General features: G+C 42.6%; 1 protein-coding gene across 2 annotated transcripts in view; it reads right to left on the bottom strand.

Moving 5' to 3' along the window:
• DNAJC1 (DnaJ heat shock protein family (Hsp40) member C1) overlaps positions 1–10486 on the bottom strand; it is a 224887-nt gene extending 214401 nt beyond the window's left edge. For both annotated transcript variants that reach the window (XM_079770626.1, XM_079770627.1), the window contains exon 1: positions 9997–10486. In XM_079770626.1, coding sequence (XP_079626752.1) covers positions 9997–10206 — 210 coding nt within the window. In that variant the 5' untranslated portion in view covers positions 10207–10486. The remainder of the gene's footprint in view (positions 1–9996) is intronic.
• Between the last annotated feature and the right edge of the window lie 17355 nt (positions 10487–27841).

Raw genomic sequence — 27841 nt, 5'->3', positions numbered from 1 at the left:
AAATCGACCAAGCAGCAGCATGACCGGTGGAACAACCAGTCGCTATGACGTGCACTGACCACCAGGGAGCAGACGCTCAACGCAGGAGCTGCCCCCTGGTAGTCAGTGCGCTCCCACAGGGGGCGCACCACTCAGCAAGAAGCCAGGCTCACAGGTGGCGAGCACAGCAGCGGTGGCGGGAGCCTCTCCCACCTCCGCTGCAGGTGGACAGTAAGGAGCGAGGGGTCCCAGACTGCGACCAGGGAATCGGGCCTAAGCTGGCAGGTGGACATCCCTCAAGGGGTCCCGGACTATGAGAGGGCGCAGGCCAGGTTGAGGGCCCCCCACCCCCACATACCCAGTGCATGAATTTCATGCACCGGGTCTCTAGTATTTTACATATACTAGTATTTAAAATTTTTCCTGGGGGAAAAAAATCATTGTGAGACACACTGGAGTAAACTGCTAAGGCCATCAAGGGAGGGCATCACTACATCAGCACAGTTGCTTGCAGTACACCAGGTGGGAAACTTGGTCTTAAAGGTCCCTTCAAAACACTGCAAAAAATCTGACTCATTATTTTATTCTTATTTATGCCTACAGTTGCAAAAATACAACCCCTCTGTTTTTAATGACAATATCCAACGCACGCCACAAGATGGAGATATTACTCCATTACTATTTATATTTGTATTTATGCTTTTTTTTTTCCTTTTTAATGTACACTTCCCTCTCCCTGTGAATTGCCTATTTTCTCCCTCAGTTGTATATTCAGCTACCAACTCTATCCCTAACATTTATTCTGGTTCCTCTGCCACTCTGCTCTAAATAACTTTATTGTGGAAATATTATATAATGAATACTTTTGTGATACCTGTTTTTAATATTAAAAGCAGGCAGATAGCCCTGGCTGGTGTGGCTCGGTTGGTTGAGCATCATCCTATGCACTGAAAGGTCAACGGTTTGTTTCCAGGTTGGGGCACATGCCCAGGTTGCGAGCTCGGTCCCTGGTTGAGGTTAGTAGGGGAGGCATATCTCTCTCTCTCTCTCTCTCTCTCTCTCTCTCTCTCTCTCTCTCTCTCATAGAAACATATTTTTAAAAATGTGTTTTTTAATAAAAGCAGGCAAATAATTACAATATTTTCTTCTAGCTCCGCGATTTTCAACCAGCGTGCCACAGCAGGCACATTGGTGTGCCACAAAAATTTTTAAAACATACAATACCTGACTATTTAGTCAGGGAACTGACCTCTTTTCCCTTAGATTGTCAAATAAAAAGGTGGTAACAGCAAACACAACAATAGCCATCTGGTGTGAAGGAATCACAATTATACCAATTTTTGTCAGATCAGCAAAAATACAGTATTTTTTTGGTGTGCCACAGAATTTTAGTAATTAGTTTATGTGTGCTCTGCGATGAAAAAGGTTGAAAATCACTATACAAGCTCAATATTTTCTCACTTCTCTAAAATTAAGATAATTATTTGTATATTTTTCTCTTATAGGTAATAAAAAGTTGCTACCCACAAAGTAATAAGTACTCCAAATGTTATTTACTGAAATATATTCAGTTACTTTGTAAGGCTATAAATTTACTTCACGTTGATATCCCTCTAAACTTCTCTGGACCTCTTCTTTGAGTAGTCCTCAAACCAGTTCCTGAGCCTTATGTGAAATTTATATTTAGATCTCTTTATCAATTCAAATTGTAGTTACCCAAGCTTGCTAACCCCATTTAGTCACCAAATTTAGTTCCAAATGACTATTAGCTGTAGACAAATATCAAATCCATCTTAAAAGATTTACTATTGAGGGTAATATGCTTTGAAGGCAATTTAAAATAAGTTTCAATGATGTTTTGAGAGATGGCAGCATTGTTGAAAACCTATAAAGCTTTCCACAATAATTAATTTCAAGATCAATCTAATTTACTCTAAGTTAAGCCTTATTATACTTTCAAAGGTGTGATACAAAATGTCACACATTAATTCTGTATAACTACTTACTATAGGACAACATAGGATGGCAATTATTTGAACTTTATAAAATGTCTCAACTAAAACACTTTATTTAAACACAGGAAGTCTATTTCCTATCACAGGTAAAAAGATCCATATAAAAACAATATCTGATATGATATACTTAACTCCAAGTAAAATCACAATTTCCAATGATCCTACATTATACATACATATTAGCTTCCTTAAATCAAGTTTAATCGCCAACTATTAACCCCAAAACACTAACTTAAAAGTAAAGAAGAACCTAGTTACTAATCTTTTATCTGTTAACTAAAAGTACGGTCATTGAAAATAACTGTTAATAAGATGCGCAATTTAAAAATCCAAAATGTCACCGAAACCGGTTTGGCTCAGTGGATAGAGCGTCGGCCTGCGGACTGAAAGGTCCCAGGTTCGATTCCGGGCAAGGGCATGTACCTTGGTTGTGGGCACATCCCCAGTGGGGGGTGTGCAGGAGGCAGCTGATCGATGTTTCTCTCTCATCGATGTTTCTAACTCTCTATCTCTCTCCTTCCTCTCTGTAAAAAATCAATAAAATATATTTAAAATAATAATAATAATAAAATAAAATAAAAAATCCAAAATGTCAGAGGCTTCTTGGTTATGTATAAATTCAATTTGTTCTGGGATAGCTTCCTTAACCTAATCCATTTTAATAGTATAAAGTCCTTAAGTATTGGCTAGAAATGAGATGTCTCTACCTTCCTTAGCAGGCATGTAAGTGGACCCTGGGATTTCTCTATGGTCTGTTCACATATTTCCAGTAAATGATAAAAATGACCTATCTGGTGTTAAATCATTTTGACTACAGCTCACAACACATGCCGTAGGGTCTCATGTAGCTTTTCAAAAATTCTTACACTTTATATAATCAGAAGTTGTATTACAGGTGTGGGCAAAAGTAGGCTTACAGTTGTAAGTATGCAAAATAGTTTATTCTTGTATTATATATTAAGTATTGTATTATTTGTATTACAGCTGTAAACCCACCTTTGCCCAACCCTGTATTACAGAATTTAACTGAGGAAATTACTCCCTTTTTTAATCCTAGTGTTTGTTCTTAGTGGCATTTTAATAATGCTGCTTATACTATGACATGCCCTTTATTTAATTTGTGATTTTAGACTTTTACCTTTAATATTGAATTCAAATTATATTAACTAACTGTGCAGCTGCACAGAGTTTTATGCTTACAACTCACTGGTACTATAATGTGCAACCGTCTATTAATGAAGCATATTGTTTTACACACATACTCTAACATGAGGGAATCAGGCAACATGTGTGATTACACATGAGATTCCAGTTGCTGGATGATGGCAATCAGAAACACTTGAATAAGTGAATTATTCCTAACTTTAATTTAGTATTAAGAAGGGTGGGAATGAGACAAATTCTCAATTAAATTTCTAATGAAATCCTAATGACACTCTTACACACAAATTTCAGTAAATATAAAAACCAAATATTTAGCTCTTAAAATGAAACACTAAGATGTAACTTAAAACACAGCAATCATATTTTTATATTCATTAGTATAGGATTAGGCTTCCAAAATTAAGTGTTTTGATGAAATAAAGACTTTTGAAAATATTTGACTATAGCTTCCTGCTTCACCCAATCAGAGGTTTCTCTTCTCACTGCACATCTAGATACAAGAAAGGCTTTGGAAATGTTTTCAATTCTGGGTGAAATTAACTAATGGCATTACTGCCCAAATAGACCCAATAATGCCTGACTTACAAACAGATCCCCAGGACCAGAAGAGGACTTCTGTTCCATCAGCTCTACCCATAAAATTTTCACAATAGTTTTGCTTTGCTCCATAAAATATGCCCAGACAGCCTCCACTAAATAGTGTGGACATCAGAAAAGTAAATCAATTTTATGATTACCCAATTTGATGAAAAGGTATATACAATTAAATAAGTATTTACTCAGCTCTAACTCTACACATGATATGCCTAACATCAGCAATATAAATGACTGGAAAGTTATCTACCATTCCAGATTTTATATCTCTCCCTCACTCGAAATTAACAAATAATTTTGGACTCCACAATGAAAATGGGGAAGCTGTTATTACACGACATGGATTTATAAGGGAACAGACTCACTGAAGGAAGACTGGACTGTATTCAACTAATACCACATGCTCAGTGGAATCCACAATAAGAATCATTGTAGATAACTGATAATCACAGGACAGGTTCACCAATTATGAAAGAGATCTTCATCTTTATGTTTAAAAAGGACTATGACTGGGATTGAGAAGCCCCATTAATGACTTCATGCTTTTTTCCCATCCAAAAAAACTGAGACAGAAATCAGAAATCAGGCAGACAGAAATCAAATATCACATTTATGGCTAAAAAGCTACATCGATCAGAAGAATTTAGATGAGGTATGGGGGCCGAATGGGCTCGCTAGCAATGTCTGCCCTTGCCTCTCCAGGCCAGACTTTGAGACAGCACGCATTTCCTATGAACAATCTGAAACACTGGAGAGAAAGTCTGTCTAGGATAATTGCCGTACTGGCTTAGGGCAGAGAAGAGACTGATTACCACGGTTTAGAGCTTTTTGACTGTTTTTGACTGATTAGCTCTCTCCAATCAAGAAAAACAGAGCAAAGGCAATCACCCTCCAACAAAGTCACTCATTCCTCCTTGGAGAGATGGAAGAGATGTGTCAGGAGATAGCAGTTTCTTCGGGGAAGTCCCTCACCACCTGATTATGGGATGGCTGGGCAGTAATTGTCCCTCCTTTAAACAGGCTGCTTGTCTGTACATTTGAAATACAGATTGAAAGAGTATAAAAGCTTTATTCATTCTGATTAAAAATTAAAATCCAATATTTTTATAAGCACATGGCAATAACTTTTCTTCTTTTAAAACTAAGTTCCAGCATTCATTTAAATGTAAGGATGCAGTTATAAAAATTTTTATGAGAGCCCTAACCAGTTTGGCTCAGTGGATAGAGCATTGGCCTGCGGACTCAAGGGCCCCAGGTTCGATTCTGGTCAGCGGCATGTACCAGGGGGTGTGCAGGAGGCAGCTGATGGATGTTTCTCTCTCGATGTTTCTAACTCTCTCTCCCTCTCCCTTCCTCTCTGTAAAAAATCAATAAAATATATTCTTAAAAAATTTTTATGAGAAAGGAGCACATTTTCTAGCTCTGTTAGTAGGAATCAGTAATTGCTGACTGGCACCACAAAGAATACTCTGATTTCATCAGAAAGTAAACACTGAAACATTTCAAATAACTTAGCTTGTCACAATTTCAAGTCAAAAATTTTTAAAAATCAATCTGATATACTATTGGCTAGAATACTGCACAAAGTATAAAGAAAGTCATGGCCCAAATAGACAATGAAAAAAACACAGAATTGCCATTGACCCCACAAGAAATACAGGTGTCCAAGGAACAACTGTTAGAGGAAATACAACTACTATGTGGGGACCTAGAATGTAAGTTACAAATGAAAGATATTTCAGTAACACATCCGTTTTCCTACATGCCCCTAATCTTTCACCCTATCTCATCTGAAAAGATGCAACATCCACTCTAGCAGGTTTGGCTTAGTGGATAGAGCGTCATCAGCCTGTGGAGTGAAGGGTCTCGGGTTCGATTCCCGTCAAGGGCACGCATCTAGGTTGCAGGCTCCTCCCCGGCCCTGGTTGGGAGCGTGCAGGAGGCAACCAATCCATGTGTTTCTCGCACATCGATATTTCTCTCTGCCCTTCCCTTTCTTCGACTCTCTCTAAAAATCAATGGATACGGATGAGAATTTAAAAAAAAGAAAAAAGATGCAATACCCAAATTGGAATTTCCTGTGAATTTGAAATCTAGGAACACATGGAAAGAGATTCCTTCACTGTATGAGGGCTATAAAAGCCATGTAAAAAAACATTACCTAAAGAAGGTACCACATGTTCTAAAAATGAGGCCACTAACTTGCCCAAGGTTGTGAATCAGAAAGTGGTCTGGTCCAAGCTCTTAAAGTAATTGATTATTCTAATTATAGAGTTTATGGAATAAATAAGCTAACTATCTTAAACTTGGGAGAAAGGGGATATAATGAATGCCACATTCACTCACTATCCCTGGCTTCTAGTTTGGGGTATAATCATCTCAAAAAAAATTTTTATATTAATTGTCTCCAATTCTTCCCCTTCCTTCTCTCCTGAACCCAGACACTGATCTCACCACTCCACTGAAACAGCTTTTGCTGAAGTAGCCAATGACCTCCACACTATTAGATTGAACAGCCAATTCTCAGGATTAATCTTATTTGAATTATCATCAGTATTTAACCCAGCTGATCACTTTCTCCTCTTTAAAATACTTCTTTATGCCGAAGCCGATTTGGCTCAGTGGATAGAGCGTCGGCCTGCGGACTCAAGGGTCCCGGGTTCGATTCCGGTCAAGGGCATGTAACTTGGTTGCGGGCACATCCCCAGTAGGGGGTGTGCAAGAGGCAGCTGATCAATGTTACTCTCTCATCGATGTTTCTAACTCTCTATCCCTCTCTCTTCCTCTCTGTAAAAAATCAATAAAATATATTTAAAAAAATAAAAAATAAAATAAAATACTTCTTTATTTGATTTGAAAGTGGCAGTATTTTCTTGATTTGCCTCCTACTTCACAGGCTGCTCCTTTTCCATCTCTTTTGCTGGTTCCTCTCCATGCCCCTGACTGTAACAGTTTGGAATCTCCAATACTTAGCTCCCAGACCTCACTTTTCTCTCTTTACACTCACGCCCCTGGTGAACTTGCCCAGTTGTTTGACTTAAAATTACTGTCTAATGCCAGGGATTCCAAATTTTTATCTACAGTCCAAACCTTTCTCCTTATAACTGCAGACTTAAATAGCCATCTGAATGTTGAATAGATGCCTCAAATTTAGCATGACCCCAAACCAAATTCCTGATTTACCCCCAACCAAATCTGTTTCTATCCCAGGCTTTTCCATCTTAGTAAGTGGCAACTGCAATTACACAAGTACTTATTCAATTACTGACATCAAAAGCTTTAGAATTATCCTCAATTCTTTTTTCTCTCACTTCTCACATTCAATCAATAAAATCCTGCCAGCTGTATTTTCCAATTAAATTCAAAATATGACTATTTTACACCACCCAGGTAAAATCTATATTCTACACCATAATTAATCTTCTAAATAACTAATGACATACATACAGAGGACCCTCAACACAAGTGTTATTTTAAATTTAAGTCAAACCATGTACCTCCTTCTGTTTGACGCCCACCCCCCATGAGATCCCAACTTACTTATAATTAATAGCCAAAGTCCTTATAATGTCTCACAAAGCCCTGTAAGATCTTCCCCTAACCCCATGACTCTGATCTCATCTCCTATTACTGTTCTCCTTCACCCTGCTCCAGACACACTGGCTGCCTTGCTGTTCCTCAGACTCTATCCAAGCTCTTGCCTCAAGGTCTTGGCACTCAACTGTCTGCCTTCCTTGAATGCTCTTCCACTAACCCACCTGGCTCACTCCCTTATTTCCTTTAGAGGCCTCCTCTGACCATCTGACATGTACAATTACTTGTTTGGTTATGTTACTACTAGAGGCCCAATGCACGAAACTCATGCAACTCAAGATGGGGTGGGGGGGGTTCCCTCAGCCTGGCCTGCACCCTCTCACAGTCCGGGAGCCCTTGGGGGATGTCCGACTGACGGCTTAGGCCCGCCACCAGGGATGTCAGTTGGCCATCCTTAGCACTGCTGCGGAGGCGGGAGAAGCTCCCACCACTGCCGCTACACATGCCAGCTGTGAGCCTGGCTTCTGACTGAGCAGGGGGAAGTGCAGACCACCAGGGGGAGCGCGCTGACCACCAGGGGGCAGCTCCTACGTTGAGCGTCTGCCCCTGGTGGTCAGTGCGCATCATAGCGACCAGTAGTTCCACTGTTTGGTCGATTTGCCTATTAACCTTTTATTATATAGGATGTGTTTCCCCTTACTAAATTGTGAGTTTCATAAGGCTACAGGTTTTATTTTATACACCAACCAACTCCCATTGCTTAAAATGTATGTAGTAGGTGTCAAATAAATCTCTGTTGAACGGACAACAAAGCTGATGAGTGTATAGAGCCAGGTCACCACGCTGAGTGACCAACCTCCTTGGTCTTGGTCCCTCATATCTGGCAGGTCACCAAAAGACTGGCTGGCTCTGGCCTGAAAAGGACACTTTAAGAGACCAATGACAGGCTGCATTTGTCTTTTAACAGATTTCTGGTCCTCTGAAAGTCTTCCAAGAAAGTTAAGATTCAGTGTAACGTAGAGAACTAGTTCCCATCAGTTTCTCTGCTTAGGTAGAATAAAATTTCTTCTGGCATGGCTGGGTAGAGAAACACAAATTAAAACAATTTTCTGGATCCTTTTCAAATTCTACTTAAACAGAGAATGTTCTTGATTATCTATGCTTCTTTATTTTCCATCTTTGCCCATACAGTTAAGTGCTCTGGTTGGTCCACACTGCCTAACTCCGCAAATTAAATTGCGTGAAATTATAAACAAAAATTCTATGAGAGTTCACATGCAAGCTAAATTACATACTCTAAAATTTAAACTACTGCTACTATATTTTTGTATTCTCTTAAAGGGGCTTAATTTTCCATGAATAACTGGAAAGCATCTTCAAGATCTTTGGATAGGTTATGTATAAGACTCGAGCTACAGAATTTAATCAATCATGATAAATTCTAACAAATATTATCAATATTAAAAGCATTCTTAAAAGCCTTTGGTTATTTTCACTGATTTTTGCACATGTTGCATCATTTACTCTGTAATGAGATATATTTGTCTATGAGCGGGAAGATAATGAATACAGACAGTACATAATTGATTGCTCCTATGAATTTGGAGTGTGAATGCTTGTACTTTAGTAACTCTTACAAAAAATAAAATTCGTTGAAATCATAGTGCAACAGTTAAATTATATTTAAGTGAAAAGTAATTTTCCATTTAGTGTTAAGCTCCATAGCTCACATATATAGGGCATATCTAGTCACGTGAAGTGTACCTTGAATGACAATTGCTGGTAAAACTTAATGTTTTTTTTACCCCATAATTATTCAAAGCACCTTATACCGGTTTCAGTCAGATCGTGTGAAATCCTGTCTTTCACCCCATATGTCACCTTCTTGGCAGTACGATTCAGATAAAGACTAGCTGTCTTCCCTCACTGACCACTCACAGGTAGAAAGAAGTACAGGGCCACAAATGGACTTTACAGGTGAAAGTCCCAAGATAAAAAAAGGAAACAAAAAGACATCATCCTGCGCTGCTGGTTGGGCATCTCTCTTCCTTTAGCAGCTCAAGGGCCTCTCCTGCCCCCCAAAACTTAATATTTCCTTGTATGGGTTCTAGGACCAAGGTAGCTTCAACTTCCTCCAGACTTCTAACCTGGGGCTCCAAGCCCTATCCGCCAGGCTAAACAGAGTCCCAAGTGCATGCAGTGCAAGGAAAACTTCTGCAACGCAGGCGCCGACCCAAACGCATCCCTACCCCCGCGGAAAGGCGGAGGAACGGAGGCAGCTAAAATAAGCCCAAGAGTAAGTGCAACGGGGAAGGTGAAATTTCACAGTGAGACAGGACTGCTCCTTCCCACACACCCCTCTTCCTTCTTCCTGTACTGCGGGGTGACAGGGTCCCCCCCCCAGATGGCAGAGGAGAGGGAGGGTATTACCACCCGGCTGGCGGCGCCGTCCAGCCTTAAACTGAGACGGCAACTTGAGAAGGGGAGCCGGGCGGCGAGGACCTGAGAACAATTCCTCCTGAGGCAGAGACACCCCGGTGGGCCGGGGAAGGAGGCGGTGGAGCCCGGGACGGCCGAGCCTGGGCCGCAGCGCCGGCTCCCACGGAGGAGCCGGGTCAGAGCCGCCCCAGCCCCTCCTCTCCGCCGTGACCCGCACGTTTTTCTGCCCGGGAGCCGCCGCCGCCGCCGGGCGGGCAGGAGCCCCGCTTACCTGCTGCACCCCGAGGAACTCGTAGAAGTTGAGCTGCACCTCCTCCACCAAGTCAAACAACTCCAGGTCCCCGCTCTCCCAGCCGCGCGCCGGCCCCGCGGCCGCCAGCAGCAGCAGCAGCAGCAGCAGCAGCAGCGGCGCCGAGACCCGCACGGGCCGCAGCTCGTGGCGCCCAGGAGGCCGGGCCGGCCTGGAGCCGGGAACCGTCATCGCGCTGGGCTCGGAAAGGTCACCCGTCACGCTGCGCCGCTGGCCGAGACCGGGGACGTGGCGGGCAGCGCGGGGTGTGGGAACGGTGGCCGCGGCCCGGAGCACGGGCAGCCGTCCTGGAGTCTCCCGCCCGGCGGCGGCCCGGCGGCGGGGCGGGGGGGCGGGAGCCCGCGGACGCGGCGGCGGCCGGGTCGCGGGGGGCTCTCGCGGGCCAGACCCTCCACCCCAGGCCTACGAACAGCTGGAGCACCAGCACCGGGAGCTAAGGTTGCTGAGGGGGAGGGGCTTCCCCTCTTTTTAACCTATTCCAGGCCTCGCTTCCTGTGACATCACGTCTCCTAGCAACCGCCGGGGAGGGGGCGGGGCCGGAAGTAGGGAAGCTGGTTGCCCCAGATCTGGGCCTCCGAAAGAAGCTTCTCTGCAGCTGATGCTCCCTGAGGAGGTGACTTGTGTTTTCACAGATTAAGAGACGGACCTCGCGCATGGACCTGGAACATCGCAAGTGTAAATCTCCCCTGAAACAGCTACCCTCTTACCCTTCCCCGGATACAGAAAACTAAAAGCATATATAAAAACTGATTTATTAATTATGGCTCTGTTCCATACATTTCATTATTCCATCAGCAAAGCGATAGGAGAAATTGAACCCATGGCCTTAAAGGGGCAAATCTAGGAAGCAGTCTGAAGTATGTTTTATGAAAGGGTGAAACAAATGAAATGCAAAAAAATATACTTCTAATTATGAATTAAGATTTATAGGTATAATACCATCAAGTAGGCAGCCTGGCAGAATTAATATTGGCGACTCAATCATGATCTTAGAGGAAGTGTGGTTTATCCACCTTAGCCCACTTCCTTTCTCTATTGAGGCCTGTTTTTAAAGAAATAGAAGCTAAGCCCTAGCCGGTTTGGCTCAGTGGATAGAGTGTCAGGTCTGTGGATTGAAGGGTCTCGGGTTCGATTCCCATCAAGGGCGCATGCTCGGGTTGCGGGCTCCACCCCCAGTAGGGGGCATGCTGGAGGCAGCCAATTGGTGATTCTCTCTCATCATTAATGTTTCTATCTCTTTCCCTTCATCTCTGAAATAAATAAAAATATATTTTAAAAAAAGAAATAGAAACTAAAAACCTCTTTCCTTTCCCACTCATGTCTTACTTCCTAGTCTTACATAGCTTCTGTTCAGTCCCTTTTAAATTTCTTTCCTCCACCACTATTGCTTCTCTTGGGTGAACTTTGTTTTCTTCTTAGCCTTCTCGCATTTCTCCTCCCTGACACCCTACTCTTGTTGAAGGAGTAGAAGGGAAAACAAATGCTTGTAGAACTCATGGTACTTTCCCGGTTTTGAAAATTTGATAGTATGTTTTTCCCATTTGGATCTGGACAGTTAAATTAAACTCAGTAGGGGAATGGTAAAACTACTTTTGCTCTCATGGTAAGGATATATTATTTTGATAAAGGTTAGCAAAACAGTATCTAGGAAGTAAATCTTACTGGAGGAATCCTATTATTGCAGAGTTTTAAAATATATTTTAAATAGTCATAAATGATGCTTAAAATATATATATTCTTGACTTAATCACATTTTAAGTTCATCATGAGGCTTACTTTTCTTTTCTTTTTCTTTTTTTAAAAAATATATTTTATTGATTTTTTACAGAGAGGAAGAGAGAGGGATAGAGTCAGAAACATCGATGAGAGAGAAACATCGACCAGCTGCCTCCTGCACACCCCCCACCGTGGATGTGCCCGCAACCAAGGTACATGCCCTTGACCGGAATCAAACCTGGGACCCCTGAGTTCGCAGGCTGACGCTCTATCCACTGAGCCAAACCGGTTTCGGCGAGGCTTACTTTTCAAAGGTACAAGAGCAGGATGTCTTTGTTTGCTAGAGTTGCTATAAAAAAAAAGACTGTAAGCTGGGTGGCTTAAACAACAGATATTTATTTCTCCCAGTCTGGAGGCTGGGAAGTCTGAGATCAGGGTACCAGCATGGTCAAGCTCTGGTGAGAGTATCTTCCAGGTTGCAGATGGCCTTCTTGCTATACCCTCACATGTGAGAGTATGGGTGAGAGGGAGCGAGATCTTGTGTTCTCTCTCATCAAGGTACTAATCCCACAGTGGGGGCTCCACTGGCATGACCTCATCTAAACCTGATTATCTTTCAAAGGCCCCATCTCCAGCCCTGGCATGATAGCTCAGTTGGTTAGAGCATCATCCCCATGCACCAAGATTTCAATTTCAATTCCCAGTCAGGGCACATACAAGAGTCAACCAATGAATGAATAAATAAGTGGAACAACAAAGGCCCCACCTCCAAATACCATCACGTTGGGGGTTAGGGCTTCAACATATGAATTTGGGGGAGAGATGCAAACATTCAATCCAAAGCAAGGGATTAGCACCTTTTCCGTGTACAGCCAGTGCCAAGTACAATGCTTAGCACACACTAGCTTTCAATTAGTTAAATGTGCATATCTCCCACTCCAATTTATTTTTTTTTAGCTTGCTTTCTGATATATCAGTTTTCTTAAGGTGAAAGGCATCTTTATCAAGTCTCTAAATTAGCTTACTCTTTATGAGTAAAACATCAAAATAAGATGAATGTTGCCCAAACCAGTTTGGCTCAGTGGATAGAGCATCGGCCTGCGGACTGAAAGGTCCCAGGTTCGATTCTGGTCAAGGGCATGTACCTTGGTTGCGGGCACATCCCCAGTGGGGGGTGTGCAGGAGGCAGCTGATCAATGTTTCTCTCTCACTGATGTTTCTAACTCTCTATCTCTCTCCCTTCCTCTCTGTAAAAAAATCAATAAAATATATTTTTAAAAAAAGATGAATGTAATAAGCATTATCTATACTAATAAAAGCCTAGGTGGCCCTCACGTCCTCGCATCATCACAAGATGACCACCCCCATGTCATCACAAGATGGCTGCCACAATATGGCTGTCCCCACATTGTCACAAGATGGCCGCCCCCATGTTGTCACAAGGTGGCTGCCCCCACGTCATCACAAGATGGCTGCCACAAAATGGCCAGCAGGGGAGGGCAGTTGGGGGTGATCGGGCTGGCAGGGGAGTGCAGTTGGGGGCGACCAGGCCTGCAGGGGAGGGCAGTTGGGGGCGATCGGGCCTCCAGGCGAGGGCAGTTGGAGGCGATCGGGCTGGCAGGGAGGGCAGTTGGGGGGCGATTGGGCTGGCAGGGGAGCAGTTAGGCGTCAATCAGTTAAGGGGCAATCATGTTGGCATGCAGAGTGGTTAGGGGCAATCAGGCAGGCAGGCAGGTGAGTGGTTAGGAGCCAGAAGTCCCGGATTGTGAGAGGGATGTCCGACTGCCAGTTTAGGCCCAATTCCCAGGATCAGGCCTAAACTGGCAGCCAGACAGCCCCTGCGGGGTCCCAGATTGGAGAGGGTGCAGGCGGGGTTGAGGGACCTCTAGTTTTTACATAATATCCCAACATTCATCTTTTCTCCTAATATCATTGAATTAAATGTAATATAAATTTGAAACTGGTGGCATATTTCCAAAAATCTGGGATTCTTGCCTGATCTTTTAGCAGACAGTCTATTATTTTCCTCTTGAGCTGTACATTTATGTTGTTCAAGAACCCCAGGCACTTACTCCATTAAGTGAATCAGTTCTCTTTTCAAGGCCAGGCTAAAACAGAACTGGATTCTTATTCAGTATAGTACTGCTATTGCTTTTCACTGACATAAGGTATTGCTCGTGAAGCTTCCTCTTGCTCAGTTCTAGTGACACTTGTCTACTCTGAAATGATGTTCTTGCTTGTTCTGGTCCAGGCCTCTGCAAAGACCTCAGTGATATTTGTGTGTAGAATTTTAGTTTGGCATCTTCACTTATTCAGTCATTGTCCCGCAAAGGACAATGCAATTGAATAAATCTTCTTTTGCTGAGGCCTGGACTAAGAGAGCTGACATTCACCAGCTGTTTTCTTCTCTGGTGACATTTACTGATTCTGGGCATGGACTGTTCAAGCTTGGTCTGGGCAGAGAGACTTTACACAGGAAAAGAGAAACCAGTGAAATGTTTAATAGTCATGTGAGTTGTGTAATGGATTGGCAATGTAGAGGAGCCCCAAACATACAGCCAGCTTTCCCACCAGACCTTTGCTGAATTCTGGAGTGGTAGAGGAGGCTGAAGGACTGGGACTGATAGGGAGAGTAAAATCTCCCCACATTCTGCCAGTGCATACAAAACAATCTCTACCTAGAAGGAGTCATCCTTCTTGCAGTCAATCCGCTCAATACATTTGCAATATTTTTGAAGTTGTGTGATTAAGAGGCTAAAGATCTGACTTTAAACCTCTCAAAGGCAGAACTCCAGGGCTGAGGAGTTAGAAACCATCCTGGCTCTCAATAAAAAAACCAGAGGAATCACAACCAAGGACCAAAGAGAAATAAGAAATGAACTGAAACTAGAACCCGATCCCAGCCCAGCTCAGTCCCTGACCCTCACCCTGCTTTCTATTTTTATCTCTAGAGGAAAATAACAGCAGCTATATCCTCTGTGAGTTTTTAACATAAAAGTCTGGCATCTGATAAAAAATTATGAGGCGGATGAACAGGAAAAATTGATCAATAGTCAAGAAAAAATAGGTAATAGAAGACCCACAGATAAGCCAGATATTGAATCCAGATAAAAACTTTAAGATGACTACTGTAAAATAGAGTGACAGATAACTAAACAGAAGAAAAAGTGGACAAATAGATTAAAAGATGCAGACGTTTTACAAAGAATCCTATATAATAAAAGCCCAGCGACCCAAACAGCAGAACGACCAGAGACCAGGACAACCACGGACCCTCACCCCAGCCAGCCCCAACCCCCAACGGGGAGCCCCACCCTGATCCGGGGCCCCCATCAGGGCAGGTAGGCCAGTCCCCACCCATGCACCGGGCCTCTGTACAAATATGAAACCCTACCCCACCACCACTTCAACCCAACCCACCAAAGGCTCCTGAAACCACAAAATTAGATCACTGATTCAGGCTAGCAGTTCAAAGTGTAAAGCCTCATTCACACGTGAGGAATTCGCACCTTTCTCCTTCCCCTTGGACTCTGCGACTCAGAAGAGGCATGCACAGAATGGACGTGCAAATGAAGCTCAGAAAAGTCACTCTTTTGGGTCCTGTGGCGCATCACCAAAAGCCAAGCACCAGACTCTGTCCCTTCCTCATCCCACAGCCTCAGCTCCAGACAGGCACTCCCGAGGCAGGATACAAGGAGAGCCCCTTCTCAGTCTTCACAGGGACAGGAATGCTCAGGAGGCCGAGATAACAGAAACCTAAGGACCCAAATGCTGGGGCCCATGCCGCCAGGCCCCGCTCAGCCCCAGCTGTCCAGCAAAGCCCCTCTGCTGGGGCGGGATCGCAGGGGGCAGGCCCGGGAGGGGTGGCCGGCCCGCAGCCTCCACCACGGCTGTTTGCACACATGGAATTAGCTCTAATGATCCAGGGCTTTCCGTTCGCGGAGGACTCCGGCCTGGAGCTGCGCCTGCGGTGAACGCCCCCACGGAGCCGCTGCTCCGCCGAATGAGCCGCTCACCGGCCGGGAAGCTCTGTCCCCGTCCACAGCGCCCTGTGTCACGTGTCTGTCTCGCCCTGTGCCTCTCTCCCTGTGCCTTGCTCTCTGATCCTATTTACTCATTCCCCGTGTCTCTCTGGGCCTCTGTCTCTGTCTCTCATCCGATCTCTGCCCGTGGAGAACACCCCTGCCGCCCCCGCAAAGGAACACACACCAGCAGAATCGCCTTTTCAAAGAAAAAGGACAAGTGGGAAACAGAGTGAATTGAAAAGCATTAACTTAAAAACAATCCACGTGTCTGCGAATGCGTTCCAAATGGCAGCACTTCGGCAGGGTGGCAGGGGCAGGCGTGCTGGCCACATGTTCTGGAGCCTCAGACACAAAGTGTAGGGGGCTCCGCGCCTCGCTACGGGCCCCTCCCACTAGCCACCTGGGATGGCAGGGTCTGGGGAGGGGACTTAGTCTATACTCACCCTCGGGGACCCCCACCTGATTCTGTAGACCCTTTCCCCTGTTCTGGCATCTGCTGGTCCTTCATACTCCCCCCGTACCTCCAAACCTTCCTATGCTGACCCCAACTCTCCTTCTGCACCAACGCCCCCCCCCCCCCCCCCAGATTTCATCCTCTCTTTCCCTCACCCCCCAGTCTTCTGCCCCATACTTCTTCCTGCCCTGCCCCACCTCCATTCTGCCCTCCTGCCCCAGACCACCCAGCAGCCCTGGCTCTTGGAGAAATGGTTGGAACAAAGCTTTCCTTGGCCGGAAGAGACTCTCCAGGGAGCTGCATGCAGAAAGGCGCTCCCAGTCCTGTACCTGCACCTGTTCTGTCCTGCCAGATGCCAATCAGAAATTGTGTCTCTGGAGACAGAGGGTAGCAGAAGTAGGTTGCTGTCCTTTGAAGCCCCTCATCAGGAGGAAACTCTCCCCCACAAAAAAAGTTCACCCTGCTGCCTCCCTTATCACTTTCAGCAACCCTCCTTTGCCCCTTTCCCTGGAAGTGGAAGGATTGGAGAACATCTCTATATATAAAAGAGTAATATGCAAATTGACTGAATGGCCGAACAACCAGAATGACCGTTTGACCGGTCGCTATGAGGCGCACTGACCACCTCCTGGCCCCTCCCCCAGGGTCGGCAGACTCTGATCCTCCAATGGCCAACGGGGAACTGGGGGAGGGTGGCGGTGGGGGGCTGGGCCGGCTGCCAGCAGCTGGGGAATATGGCCCTGATCACAGGCCAGGCCTAGGGACTGTACCTGTGAACAAGTTTCGTGCGCCAGGCCTCAGGTTGAATACATAAAAAAGAATAAATAAAAAATCTAAAATTGAAAAAACATAATATCTGAAATCAGGAACTTATGGTTTAATAGTAGATTGGACACAGCAGAACAGAAGATTAGTGAATTTGAGGATAGGGCAAGAAAAATACACAAATTGAAGCAAAGAGAGTAAAAATGGAGAAACAGAACAGAGCTTAAAAGGCATGTGGGACACAGTGAATAAATATAGCTTACTTGTAACTAGAGTTCTAGAAAAAGAGAATATGAGGCAGAAACGATATTTGAAGATATAATGGACAATAATTTTACAAAACTAATGAAAGACATAAAACCACAGTTGAAAAAAAATTAACTCAAAATAGATCATGTACTTAAATGTAAGCTCTAAAACTATAAACCTCTTATGAGAAAAATAGTAAATCTTAGTTACCTGGGATTAGTCAATGGTTCCTAAACTACAATACGATATGCATGTGACAAAGAAAAAAAATAGATAAACTGGGCTACATAGAGATTTGAAATTTTTGTGTCACAAACAATACCATGTATCTAAGTCACATGTTATTAAATTTCAGCTGTAATTGCCCACTTTATCCAGTCACTTGCTTGTTCAAGATGGTGGGAGCTATGATTGTCTTTGCAAAAGAATGGCTGGTTCTAAAAGTCGGTTTTTGTTCCAACTCCACAAAACATATTATTCATGATTTTTCTGTTAAATTTGGCATAAAGTTATACAATAACTAATTAAAAGTGAGTTACCCAACTGAACAAAAGGAAGAGCAAATATTCACATTCAATTACTTAGTCATTAAAGACTCATTGGTTATTGTCTTACTCTGAAATAACAATGTATTTTTAGAGACAGATGTTTTCCGCTATACACAGTCTTTAATTTGCCAAATAGAATCCATGTTACAATTTCTTTTTTTCTAGCCCTGACCAGTCTTGCTTAGTGGTTAGAGAATTGGCCCGCAGAAAGGTTGCATGTTCAATTCCCGTTCAAGAGCTCAAACCTGGATTGCAAGTTGATCCTGGGTTACAGGTTTGATAGCTGACCCTGGCAGGAGCATTTGCAGGAGGCAACCAATCGATGTGCTGCTCTCACTCAAGCTTCTCTCTCTGTCTCTCCCACTCAGTATTACTTAAAAATGCTGCCTCCTTTTAAGAAATCCCCTGCCACTCTCTAAAAAAAAAAATAATAAAAAAATAAAATAAATAAAAATCAATGGAAAAAATATCCTCAGGTGAGGATTAGCAACAAAAAACATTTCTCTGCCGAAACTGGTTTGGCTCAGTGGATAGAGCGTCGGCCTGTGGACTGAAGGGTTCTGGGTTCGATTCCGGTCAAGGGCATGTACCTTGGTTGCGGGCACATCCCCAGTAGGGGGTGTGCAGGAGGCAGCTGATCGATGTTTCTCTCTCATTGATGTTTCTAACTCTCTATCTCTCTCCCTTCCTCTCTGTAAAAAATCAATAAAATACATTAAAAAAAAACATTTCTCTTTTCCAATAGCTGCCACAATTCCAAGATTATTAATATTTCAATAAACTCACTTGAATCACTTTTTAAAATTTGAAAATTAGTTTTTCTCCTTTTATCAACCAAGGAAGATAGTATTTTATACTAACTTCTCAATTCAGCTTGAGCACAGCAAGCATTGTATTTTCCTCATATACAAAGGCTCCAATTAGTTTGCAAAGGATAATTTTAACAGACCTCTATATCATCTATTCTTTCAGTCTCAACAGGCTGGTTTTGGCATTCGGCCATGGACCCCTAATATTGTTTGTGATGCCAAATAGGAACACAAAGAAACAGAGCAAATTGTTATTTACCTCTGTAAATAGCAGAGCTAAGGCATTAGTTTATGCATAGACATTTCATGCCTGGACTCTTAAAAACTTGTTTTACATCTTCCAAATAAAGATTTTCAGTGGATTTAAAATCTACTTGTTAAAAATATAAAACATTAACTTTTCAGTTTGTTGGAAAGAATAATTATTTGACATCAGGGAGCATGGAAAATTACTAAGCTAAATTTTAGCAAAAACCTTTGGGCAATGGCTGAATGGGACTGAAAAACAAGTCTATGACATAGTGGCAGAGTCAACCATACACTTCTATGGGGATTTATGTCTCTTTGTGAGGAATCTTTCTCTCCTATGACATTCATTAAAACTAAACATCTATATACATTGAAATTAGAATCAGATTATCACTTTACCACAAAATATTTAACCAGATTTCTAAATTAACACATCATTTTAATCACATTTCTCTCAATAAAAATAGTGATAATATTCTTCAGGTTTTTTTTTTTTTTTTTGGAAATCTTGTTTTAATAAATACTTCATTATACAATAATTAGAGGTCAGTTTTAAGGTTAATTTATTAAAATATTTTATCCATTCTTTAACCTTATTTCAAAATATTTACTTTTTTCCCTCTTTGTTAAAGCACTAATATTATGCCCTGGGCAGTGTGCCTAAGTTGATTGGAGCATCATCCTGGACACCAAAAGGTTCAATTCCAACCAACCAATGTTTCTCTCTCACATTGAGTTTCTCTCTCTCCCTCTTCCTTCCTCTCTTTCTAAAATCAATTTTAAAAAACACACAAAACCCCACTATATTTACTTTGAAAAATATATTAAGCATGTTCATTTAATTTTTTTGAAAGTAAAAACTTGTTCCTAGAGTTTTTATTCAAATCTCCATTGTATCTATTAATTGAAAATTTATACAAAACATTTTGCATTGACCCAGGATTTCTATTAACCATGTTTTGTTTTGTTTTTTAATCTTTAATGTTGAGAGTATTACAGATGTCTCCCTTTTTCCCCCCATTGCCCTCCTCTACCCAGTTCCTGCCCCACCCCAGGCCTTCTCTACCTTATTGTCTGTGTCCATAGGTAATTCATATATGCATATAAGATTGTTTGTTAATCTCTTTCTGCACCACTCACCCCACTTCCCTCTGAGATGTGTCAGTCTGTTCCATGTTTCCATGCCTCTGGTTCTATTTTATTCATCAGTTTTGCTCATCAAATTCCTTGTTAATTTATTTTGATTTTTAGATTCAATTGTTGACAATATGTAGAGGCCCAGTGCACGAAATTTATGCATGGTGGGGGGGGGGGGGTCCCCTCAGCCCAGCCTGCACCCTCTCCAATCTGGACCCCTTGGGGGATGTCCAACTGCCGGTTTAGGCCCAATCCCGGGGATCAGGCCTAAACCAGCAGTCAGACATCCCTCTCACAATCCTGGGCTTCTAATCACTCAACTGCCTGCCCACCTGATCGCCCCTAACTGCCACACCCTGCTGGCCTGGTCGCCCCCAACTGCCCCCCTGGCTGGCCTAGTCACCCCTCACTGCCCCCCTGTCAGCCTGGTCGCCTCCAACTGCACCCCCCTGCCAGCTTGTTCACCCCTAACTCCTCCCCCCCGCTGGCCTAGTCACCCCTCACTGCCCCCCTGTCAGCCTGGTCGCCCCCAACTGCACCCCCCCCCCCCCGCCAGCCTGGTCACCCCCAACTGCCCTCCCTACTGGCCTAGTCACCCACAACCATCCCCCGCCCCGCTGGCTGGGTCGCCCCACGCAGCCTGCTGTTCAGTCATTTGGTTGTCCCTCACTAACCCCCCTGCTGGCCTGGTTGTAGGCAGCCATCTTGTGAGAACATGAGGGTCAATTTTCATATTGCCTCTTTATAGGATTGCCATTTTATAGTTCATATTTTGAAATCCTTCTCCTCCTTCTCGTTCTTCTTTTTCCTTCCTCCTCCTCTTCTTAAAGAATACCATTCAACATTTCATATAACACTGGTTTGGTGGTGATGAATTCCTTTAGCTTTTTCTTATCTGTGAAGCTCTTTATCTGACCTTCAATTCTAAATGATAGCTTTGCTGGGTAGAGTAATCTTGGTTGTAGGTCCTTGCTACTTACCACTTTGGATATTTCTTGACACTCCGTCTGGCCTGCATAGTTTCTGTTGAGAAATCAGCTGACAGTCATATGGGTGCTCCCTTGTAGGTAACTAACTGCTTTTCTCTTGCTGCTTTTAAGATTCTCTCTTTCATCTTTAACCCTTGGCATTTTAATTATGATATGTATTGATGTGGTCCTCTTTGGGATTCTCTGTGCTTCCTGGACTTGTAAGGCTATTTCTTTCACCAGGTAGGGGAAGTTTTCTGTCATTATTTCTTCAAATAGGTTTTCAATATCTTGGTCTCTCTCTTCTCCTTCTGGCATCCCCATGATGCGAATGTTGGTGTGCTTAAAGTTGTCCCAGAGGCTCCTTACACTATCTTCATATTTTTGGATTCCTTTTTCTTTTTGTTCTTCTGATTGAGTGTTTTGTGCTTCCTTATATTCCAAATTGTTGATTTGATTCTCAGAATCCTCTACTCTACTGTTGAATCCCTGTAAATTATTCTTTATTTCAGTTAGTGTATGCTTAATTTCTGACTGGTCCTTTTTCATATGTTTGACATGCTAACTAAGATCTTTAAAAGTCCCTTGAAGCTTTCATTAAGTCCATTGAAGCTCTCATTAAGACTCTTGAGTAACCTTATAACATTTGTTTTGAACTCTGTATCCAGTAGTTTGCTTGCTTCCATTTCTTTCATTTGTAACATGTTTCTTTGTCTCTGCATTTTGCCTGTTTCCCTGCGTTTGTATCCATGTATTAGGTAGAGCTGTTATCCCTCCTGGAATTGGTAGATTGGCCTTGCATAGTATGTGTCCTGTAGGACCCAGTGGTTCAGCTTTCCTAGTCACCTAAGCTGGGCACTTTGTGTGGGCTGAGTGCATAGTCTTGTAGTTGAGCCTTGATTGCTGTTGGCATCACTGGGAGGAATTGAGCTCCAAGCCAATTGGCTGTGAGGACCAACTACAACTACAGTGGAAGAGCTGCTGTGTAGGAAACACCCATATGGAGCAGGACTTGCTTCAGTGGGGCTTTGGTGCTCACTGAGTCTGCCCCTTGAGTGCATCACTTACGGATGTGTAGAGTTGTAATCTGGTATGGTCTGAAGCTGTCCTCTGGGTGCACTTGCTCTGGGGCCGTGTGGGAGGTGCAAAGTCAGCCACTGCCTAGGGCCACCCTGTAGGAGCTACAGAGATATCTGCAGATGGCTGCGACTTGTATTGGGCTAGGAAGTGCCCAGTTGAAGCCCAGCTGTGAAGCAAGGCAGGCTGGTGCTAATGCTGGGTCTTGGGCCTTTTATTGATAGGTTTGGGGCACACTGACTCCAGCTGCTTCTTGTTTAAGAGATTTCAGCAAAGTCTGAAGCCTGAGCCAGGAGAGGCCTTTCATATGGAAAAGCTGCTGCAAACAGCTTGGGTAGGGCTGCAAAATGGATGGGGTGGGTCCCACAGAATCACCTGAGTGGAGCGAGTAGTGTGAGCCAGGCTGATGGAAACTCAGATATGGCTGTGAGTCAGCTCTGTGCCAGGAAAGGTTCCAGCACAGGAACAATGACCCCTGTGAGCACCCCCATCTGGCAGAAAGCTGCCCCTAGGTTCCTGCCCTGATGCCAAACAGTCCAGTTCCTCCCTGTGTGTCTCTGAATCCCCCAAAGCTGCCACCTGGCACTGGAGCTCAGAGGAAGCAGGACCTTGTAAGTTCGTGCACAGGCCATTTAAGAGGAACACCTGGGACTCCAGCAAGCCTCCATGTCACTCAGCCACAATCCTTGCTGGTTTTTACAGTCCGAAGTTACGGGGACTTAATCGTTCCAGCTCTGGAACCCTGGGCTAGGGCCTGTTGTGGGGATGAGACCCCTTGCTTATCATGGGAGGCCATGGAAATATCCCTCCTGATTAAGAAAATGCCACATGTGGATGTTGAACCAGCCTGCTCCATGCCTCCACCCCTCCTACCAGTCTCAATGTGCTTTCTTCTTTACTTCTCTGGTTGTAGGACTTCCATTCAGTAAGATTTCAGGTATTTCTGAATGATGGCTGTTCTGTATTTTAGTTGTAATTTTGATGTGGTTGTGTTAGGCTGCGAGTACCAGTGTTTACCTATGCCGCCATCTTGGTTCTCCTACTTACTTAATTTTTGATGGAAAAGTCCCATGGCTTCCCATCACACTTAGAATTAATTCCAATTCTTTAAAATCTGCCACAATCTGGCCTCTGCTCAATTGCAGCTGCATCTCATACCACCCTCCCTCTCACCACACTGGTCTTCCCTCAGAGCACACCAAGCTCACCCCGTCTCAGGGCCTTCGGTCAGCTTTGCTCCAGTGCTCTTCCAGATCCTTGCCTGGCTGCTTTCTTCCCTCCGTTGGCCTGCCACCCCTGTAGGCTTATCCTAATCCCCTAACTTAAAAGGAAACTCGGTTGCTCTCTTTCACATCACCACCCTATTCAATTCTCTGCCTAAAACTTACCACTCTCAGTTATTTTCCTTGTTTATTCATTATTTGTTACTATACGGCTTTGTTCACTAGAATGCAAGCTCCAGGAGAGCAGGACTCTGATCCCTCCAAAGAGTGCCTAGCCCATATTAGTCTTTCCATAAATGAATTTATGAAGAAAAAACCTTCCCTCTTTGAAGGTAGTAAGTAACATACTGTGTTGTAGATCAAATTCATATGACAAAACAATCAAGTAAACTGGAGAATTGCCCCAGTTCAAGCCATAGGAGAGTATCCAGCTCTCAAAGTAAGTTACTATTTTTAAAAAATATGTATTTTTATTGATTTCAGAGAGGAAAGGAGAGGGAGAGAGAGATAGAAACATCAATGATGAGAGAATCATTGATCGGCTGCCTCCTGCACGCCCCCTCCGGAGGACTGAGTTCACAACCTGGGCATGTGCCCTTGACCGGAATCAAACCTGGGACCTTTCAGTCTGCAGGCTGACACTTTATCCACTGAGCCAAACCAGCTAGGGCATAAGTTGCTATTTACATGACAAGTTCCATGTTGTAAAACTGAGTGGTTCATGGTAGAGGACATGATTAATTGGCCTACATGTTGTATTGATACAAATCATTGGCTGCACTATTTGGTTGTGTAATAAATCTGAGTTGACTCCCCAGCGACAGTCTGTGTTCCTCTTACTCATTTTGGTCTGTATATATTAAACTATTCATGACCTTTAAAAACAAGTCAGACTCTAATGTGATGCCAAAATGAAGACTATGTTCAAAAGTTCTTCAGTCACATAAAAATGCTAATTAACATCTTGAATAAATGCAGCTGAGAGGTACAACTTATTTATGTTCTCCTCAGTTACAATAGGACATACCACAGATAATTCCATTTTTCTCAAGCATTGTCCTGTAAGTACTAAGCCATGTCTTCAACATATAGAGCAATGGTGCTTCCAGGAAGACTTAGATATGCAAATATGATAATTTTATGCATCCACTATAAAAGATTTTGAAGCCAACCAATTCTTTCATTTAGTACAGGATTGATTGCATTTCACAGAAACATCACTGTTTTCATTTATATTCAGAAGCAAAGTGTGTTGATATTTCACTTAATGTTACCCTTCATTAGCTTTTTTATCACATGTCTTTTCCAGGTGAGGTCAGTTGTGGCGAAGGCTTGTCTCATAATGATGTCTCAAACTGTATTATTTTGGCATAAAGACACTTAGTTTTAAGCACATGGGAATATTCTGATTTCCACATAGAATAATGCTTGTTCACAAATTTTTTTTTCCAGACTTAAAGCTTTGATGGTAGGGTTGTCAGATTTAGCAAATAAAAATACAAGACATGTAATTAAATTTGAATATCAGATAAACAACAAATATCGCATGGGCATACTTATGCTAAAAAATTGTTTGCTGTTTATCTGACATTCAAATTAAACTGAGTATGTTGTCTGACAGCCTGGCCTGTCTTTGTTTTTTCCACTTTGATGGAGACATAGGTTGAAATACACTCAGATGGTCTTCTAGGAAGTACTGATGTTGTCATTGCTTTTTTGTTAGCTATTTTACAATGTCAACTGTTTTAAAATCAGTGGGAGAAACAACTGAAAAAAACACACATAAGATAAGTGGAAATCAGGCAATGAAAGAGTTCATGTGTAAAACAAAAAGCTATTTTGACTAAACATTGTATAAGGCATTGCATTACAATACACCACAAGCACAAGAGAAGGAAAAAAGAAAAAGGAAGCTCTCAGCTGTTGGAGAATTTATAATTTGGTAGGAAAGATAACATGAATACACATAAAAAGAAAACAAACAGTACAAGGCAATAGATGTTAAGTGCCGAAAGAGTAATATAGATAAGAGGAGTCAGGAGATCAGTTCCATCTGTGTTTGGAGAAAGAGAGGATGAATAAGTGCTTTATATTCATCCTGCTGTTTAAGCCTCCTGCTATAGTCTGAATGTTCGATGTGATAGTGTTAGAAGGTGGGGTCTTTGGGATGTGACTAAGTCATGAGTGTAGAGTCCTCATGAGTGGGTTAATGCTCTTCTAAAAGAGACCCCAAGCCCCTTCTACCACGTAAAGACACAAGGAGAAGGTGTCTGCTATGAAACAGGAAGAGGGAACTAACCAGAATGAGATCATGCTGGTGCCTTGATCTTGGGCTTCCCAGCCTCCAGAGGTGTGAGCAATACATTTCTGTTCTCGAGCATCCAGTCTGCAGTATTGTGCCACAGCAGCCCAGATGGGTTAAGATACCTCCCAACAACCCCATGAGGTAGATATTATTTTTCACCAGTTTGCAGCTGGGAAAAAAAAATGAAACTGAGAGGATCAACATTACATGCCTAGTGACACAGTTAGTAAGCAGCCTATCTGCTTCCACCTCAGGTCCTCTTGACACCCCAAAATAAGCTTTTAACTGTTAGTGCTGCCTCTGAGATGATGGGAGAGGCGGCTGGGACCTGTAATGTTATATGAAGCTCTTAGAGCAGTGATGGCGAACCTATGACACGCGTGTCAGCACTGACACGCGTAGCCATTTCTGATGACACGCGGCCGCATGCCAAGGATAAAACATTTGCTGCTCCTGAGGATGAAACATTTGCGACTAGAGTCTTGGAGTTAGTTTTTTCCTCAAAGTGACACACTACCCGAGTTATGCTGAGTTTTTTGGCGAAGTTTGACACACCAAGCTCAAAACGTTGCCCATCACTGTCCTAGAGGTTGAATGAAAGAACAAGATAAAAGAACTATTTTAGAAAACAAATTCATCATACATTGCCATAGACATTGCAGATACAAATTTTCATTCAATCACGTTGGAAGTGTCAAAGATAAAAAACATTGTGAAATCAAAACAAACTGAAATGAGTTGGTGGCTATTTGTATGTAGAAGAATGAGAGAGCAAGAGAGAAGAAGAAGAATCAAAGATAAATATAAACCCAGATTTCCCCCTCCCCCTGCCAAAAAAAAACAACACAAAACTGTTAGAAGTAATAAATGAATTCAGCAAAGTTGCAGGATATAAAATCATCCCCCCAAATCAGTTGTGTTTACAATGCAAATATAGATGTATTAAATATTTGTATACCTGAAAATTATATAATGTTATTAACCAATGTCACCCCAATAAATTAAATTAAAAATTTTAAATTCAGTTGTGTTTCTATACACTAATAATGAGCACTCTGAAAAGGCAATTTAGAAGACAGTTTTATTTCCAACAGCATCAAAAAGAAAATATGTAGGAATAAACTTCACTAAGCAGGTGAAAGTCCTGTACACTGAAAACTATAAAACATTGTTGAAAGAAATTAAAAGAAACACAAATAGGTAAGACATCCTGTTTTCCTGGATTGGAAGAGTTAATATTGTAAAGATGTCAGTGATACCCAAAGTGATCTACACATTCAAGGAAATCCCTATAAAAAAACAACCTTTTTTTTTTCCCCCCAGAAATAGAAGAATCCATTCTAAAATTAATATGGAATCTCAAGGGATCCCAAATAGCCAAAACAATCTTGAAAAAGAAGAGCAAAGTTAGATTCTCATACTTTCTGATTTCAAAACTTACTATAAAGTTACAGTAATTAAAACAATGTGGTACTGGCATAAAGACAGTCATATAGACCAGTGGAATGAAATAGAGAGTCCAGAAGTGAACACTTACATGATCAAAGGGTGCCAAAATCATTCAATGGGGAAAGGACATATATAGTTGGCTAACAAGCAGATGGAAAGATTCTCAACAGCACTAATAATTGGGGAAACACAAATAAAACCATAAAACCCATTCACACTGGGTGCTATTATCAAACAAAACAAAACAGAAAATAACAAGGGTTTGTGAGGATGTGAAAACATGGTATCCCTTGTGTATTGCTGGTGGGACTGTGGAAACTAGTATGGTGGATCTTCAAAAAATTAAAGATAGCCCGGTTGGTGTGGCTAAACGGTTGAGCATTGACCCAGGAACAAAGAGGTCACAGGTTCAAGTCCCAGACAGGGCACATGCCCAGGTTGTGAGCTTGATCCTCAGTAGGGGCTGTGCAAGAGGCAGCCAGCTGATCAATGATGTTTCTCTCTCACTGGTATTTCTATCTCTCTATCCCTCTTCCTTCTTCTCTCTCTAAAAATCAATAACAAAAATTAAAGGTAGAATTACTATATGATGCAACAACTCCATTTCTGGGTATATACCCAGAAGAACTGAAAGCAGGGGCTCAAACAGATATGTATTTGTACATCAATGTTCACTGTGGCATTATTTACAATAGTAAAAAAGTGGAAAACCCAAGTATTTATCAACAGATGAGTGGATAAACAAAATATAATATTTTGTTTATTACACGAAGAAATATTATTTAGTATGTATAATATTCTAATACATACTAAAACATGGGTAAACCTTATC

Source organism: Cnephaeus nilssonii (genome assembly GCF_951640355.1).
Source record: "Cnephaeus nilssonii genome assembly, chromosome: 1".
Classification (NCBI taxonomy): Eukaryota; Metazoa; Chordata; class Mammalia; order Chiroptera; family Vespertilionidae; genus Cnephaeus; species Cnephaeus nilssonii.
This window is presented reverse-complemented; position numbering and strand designations above follow the sequence as displayed.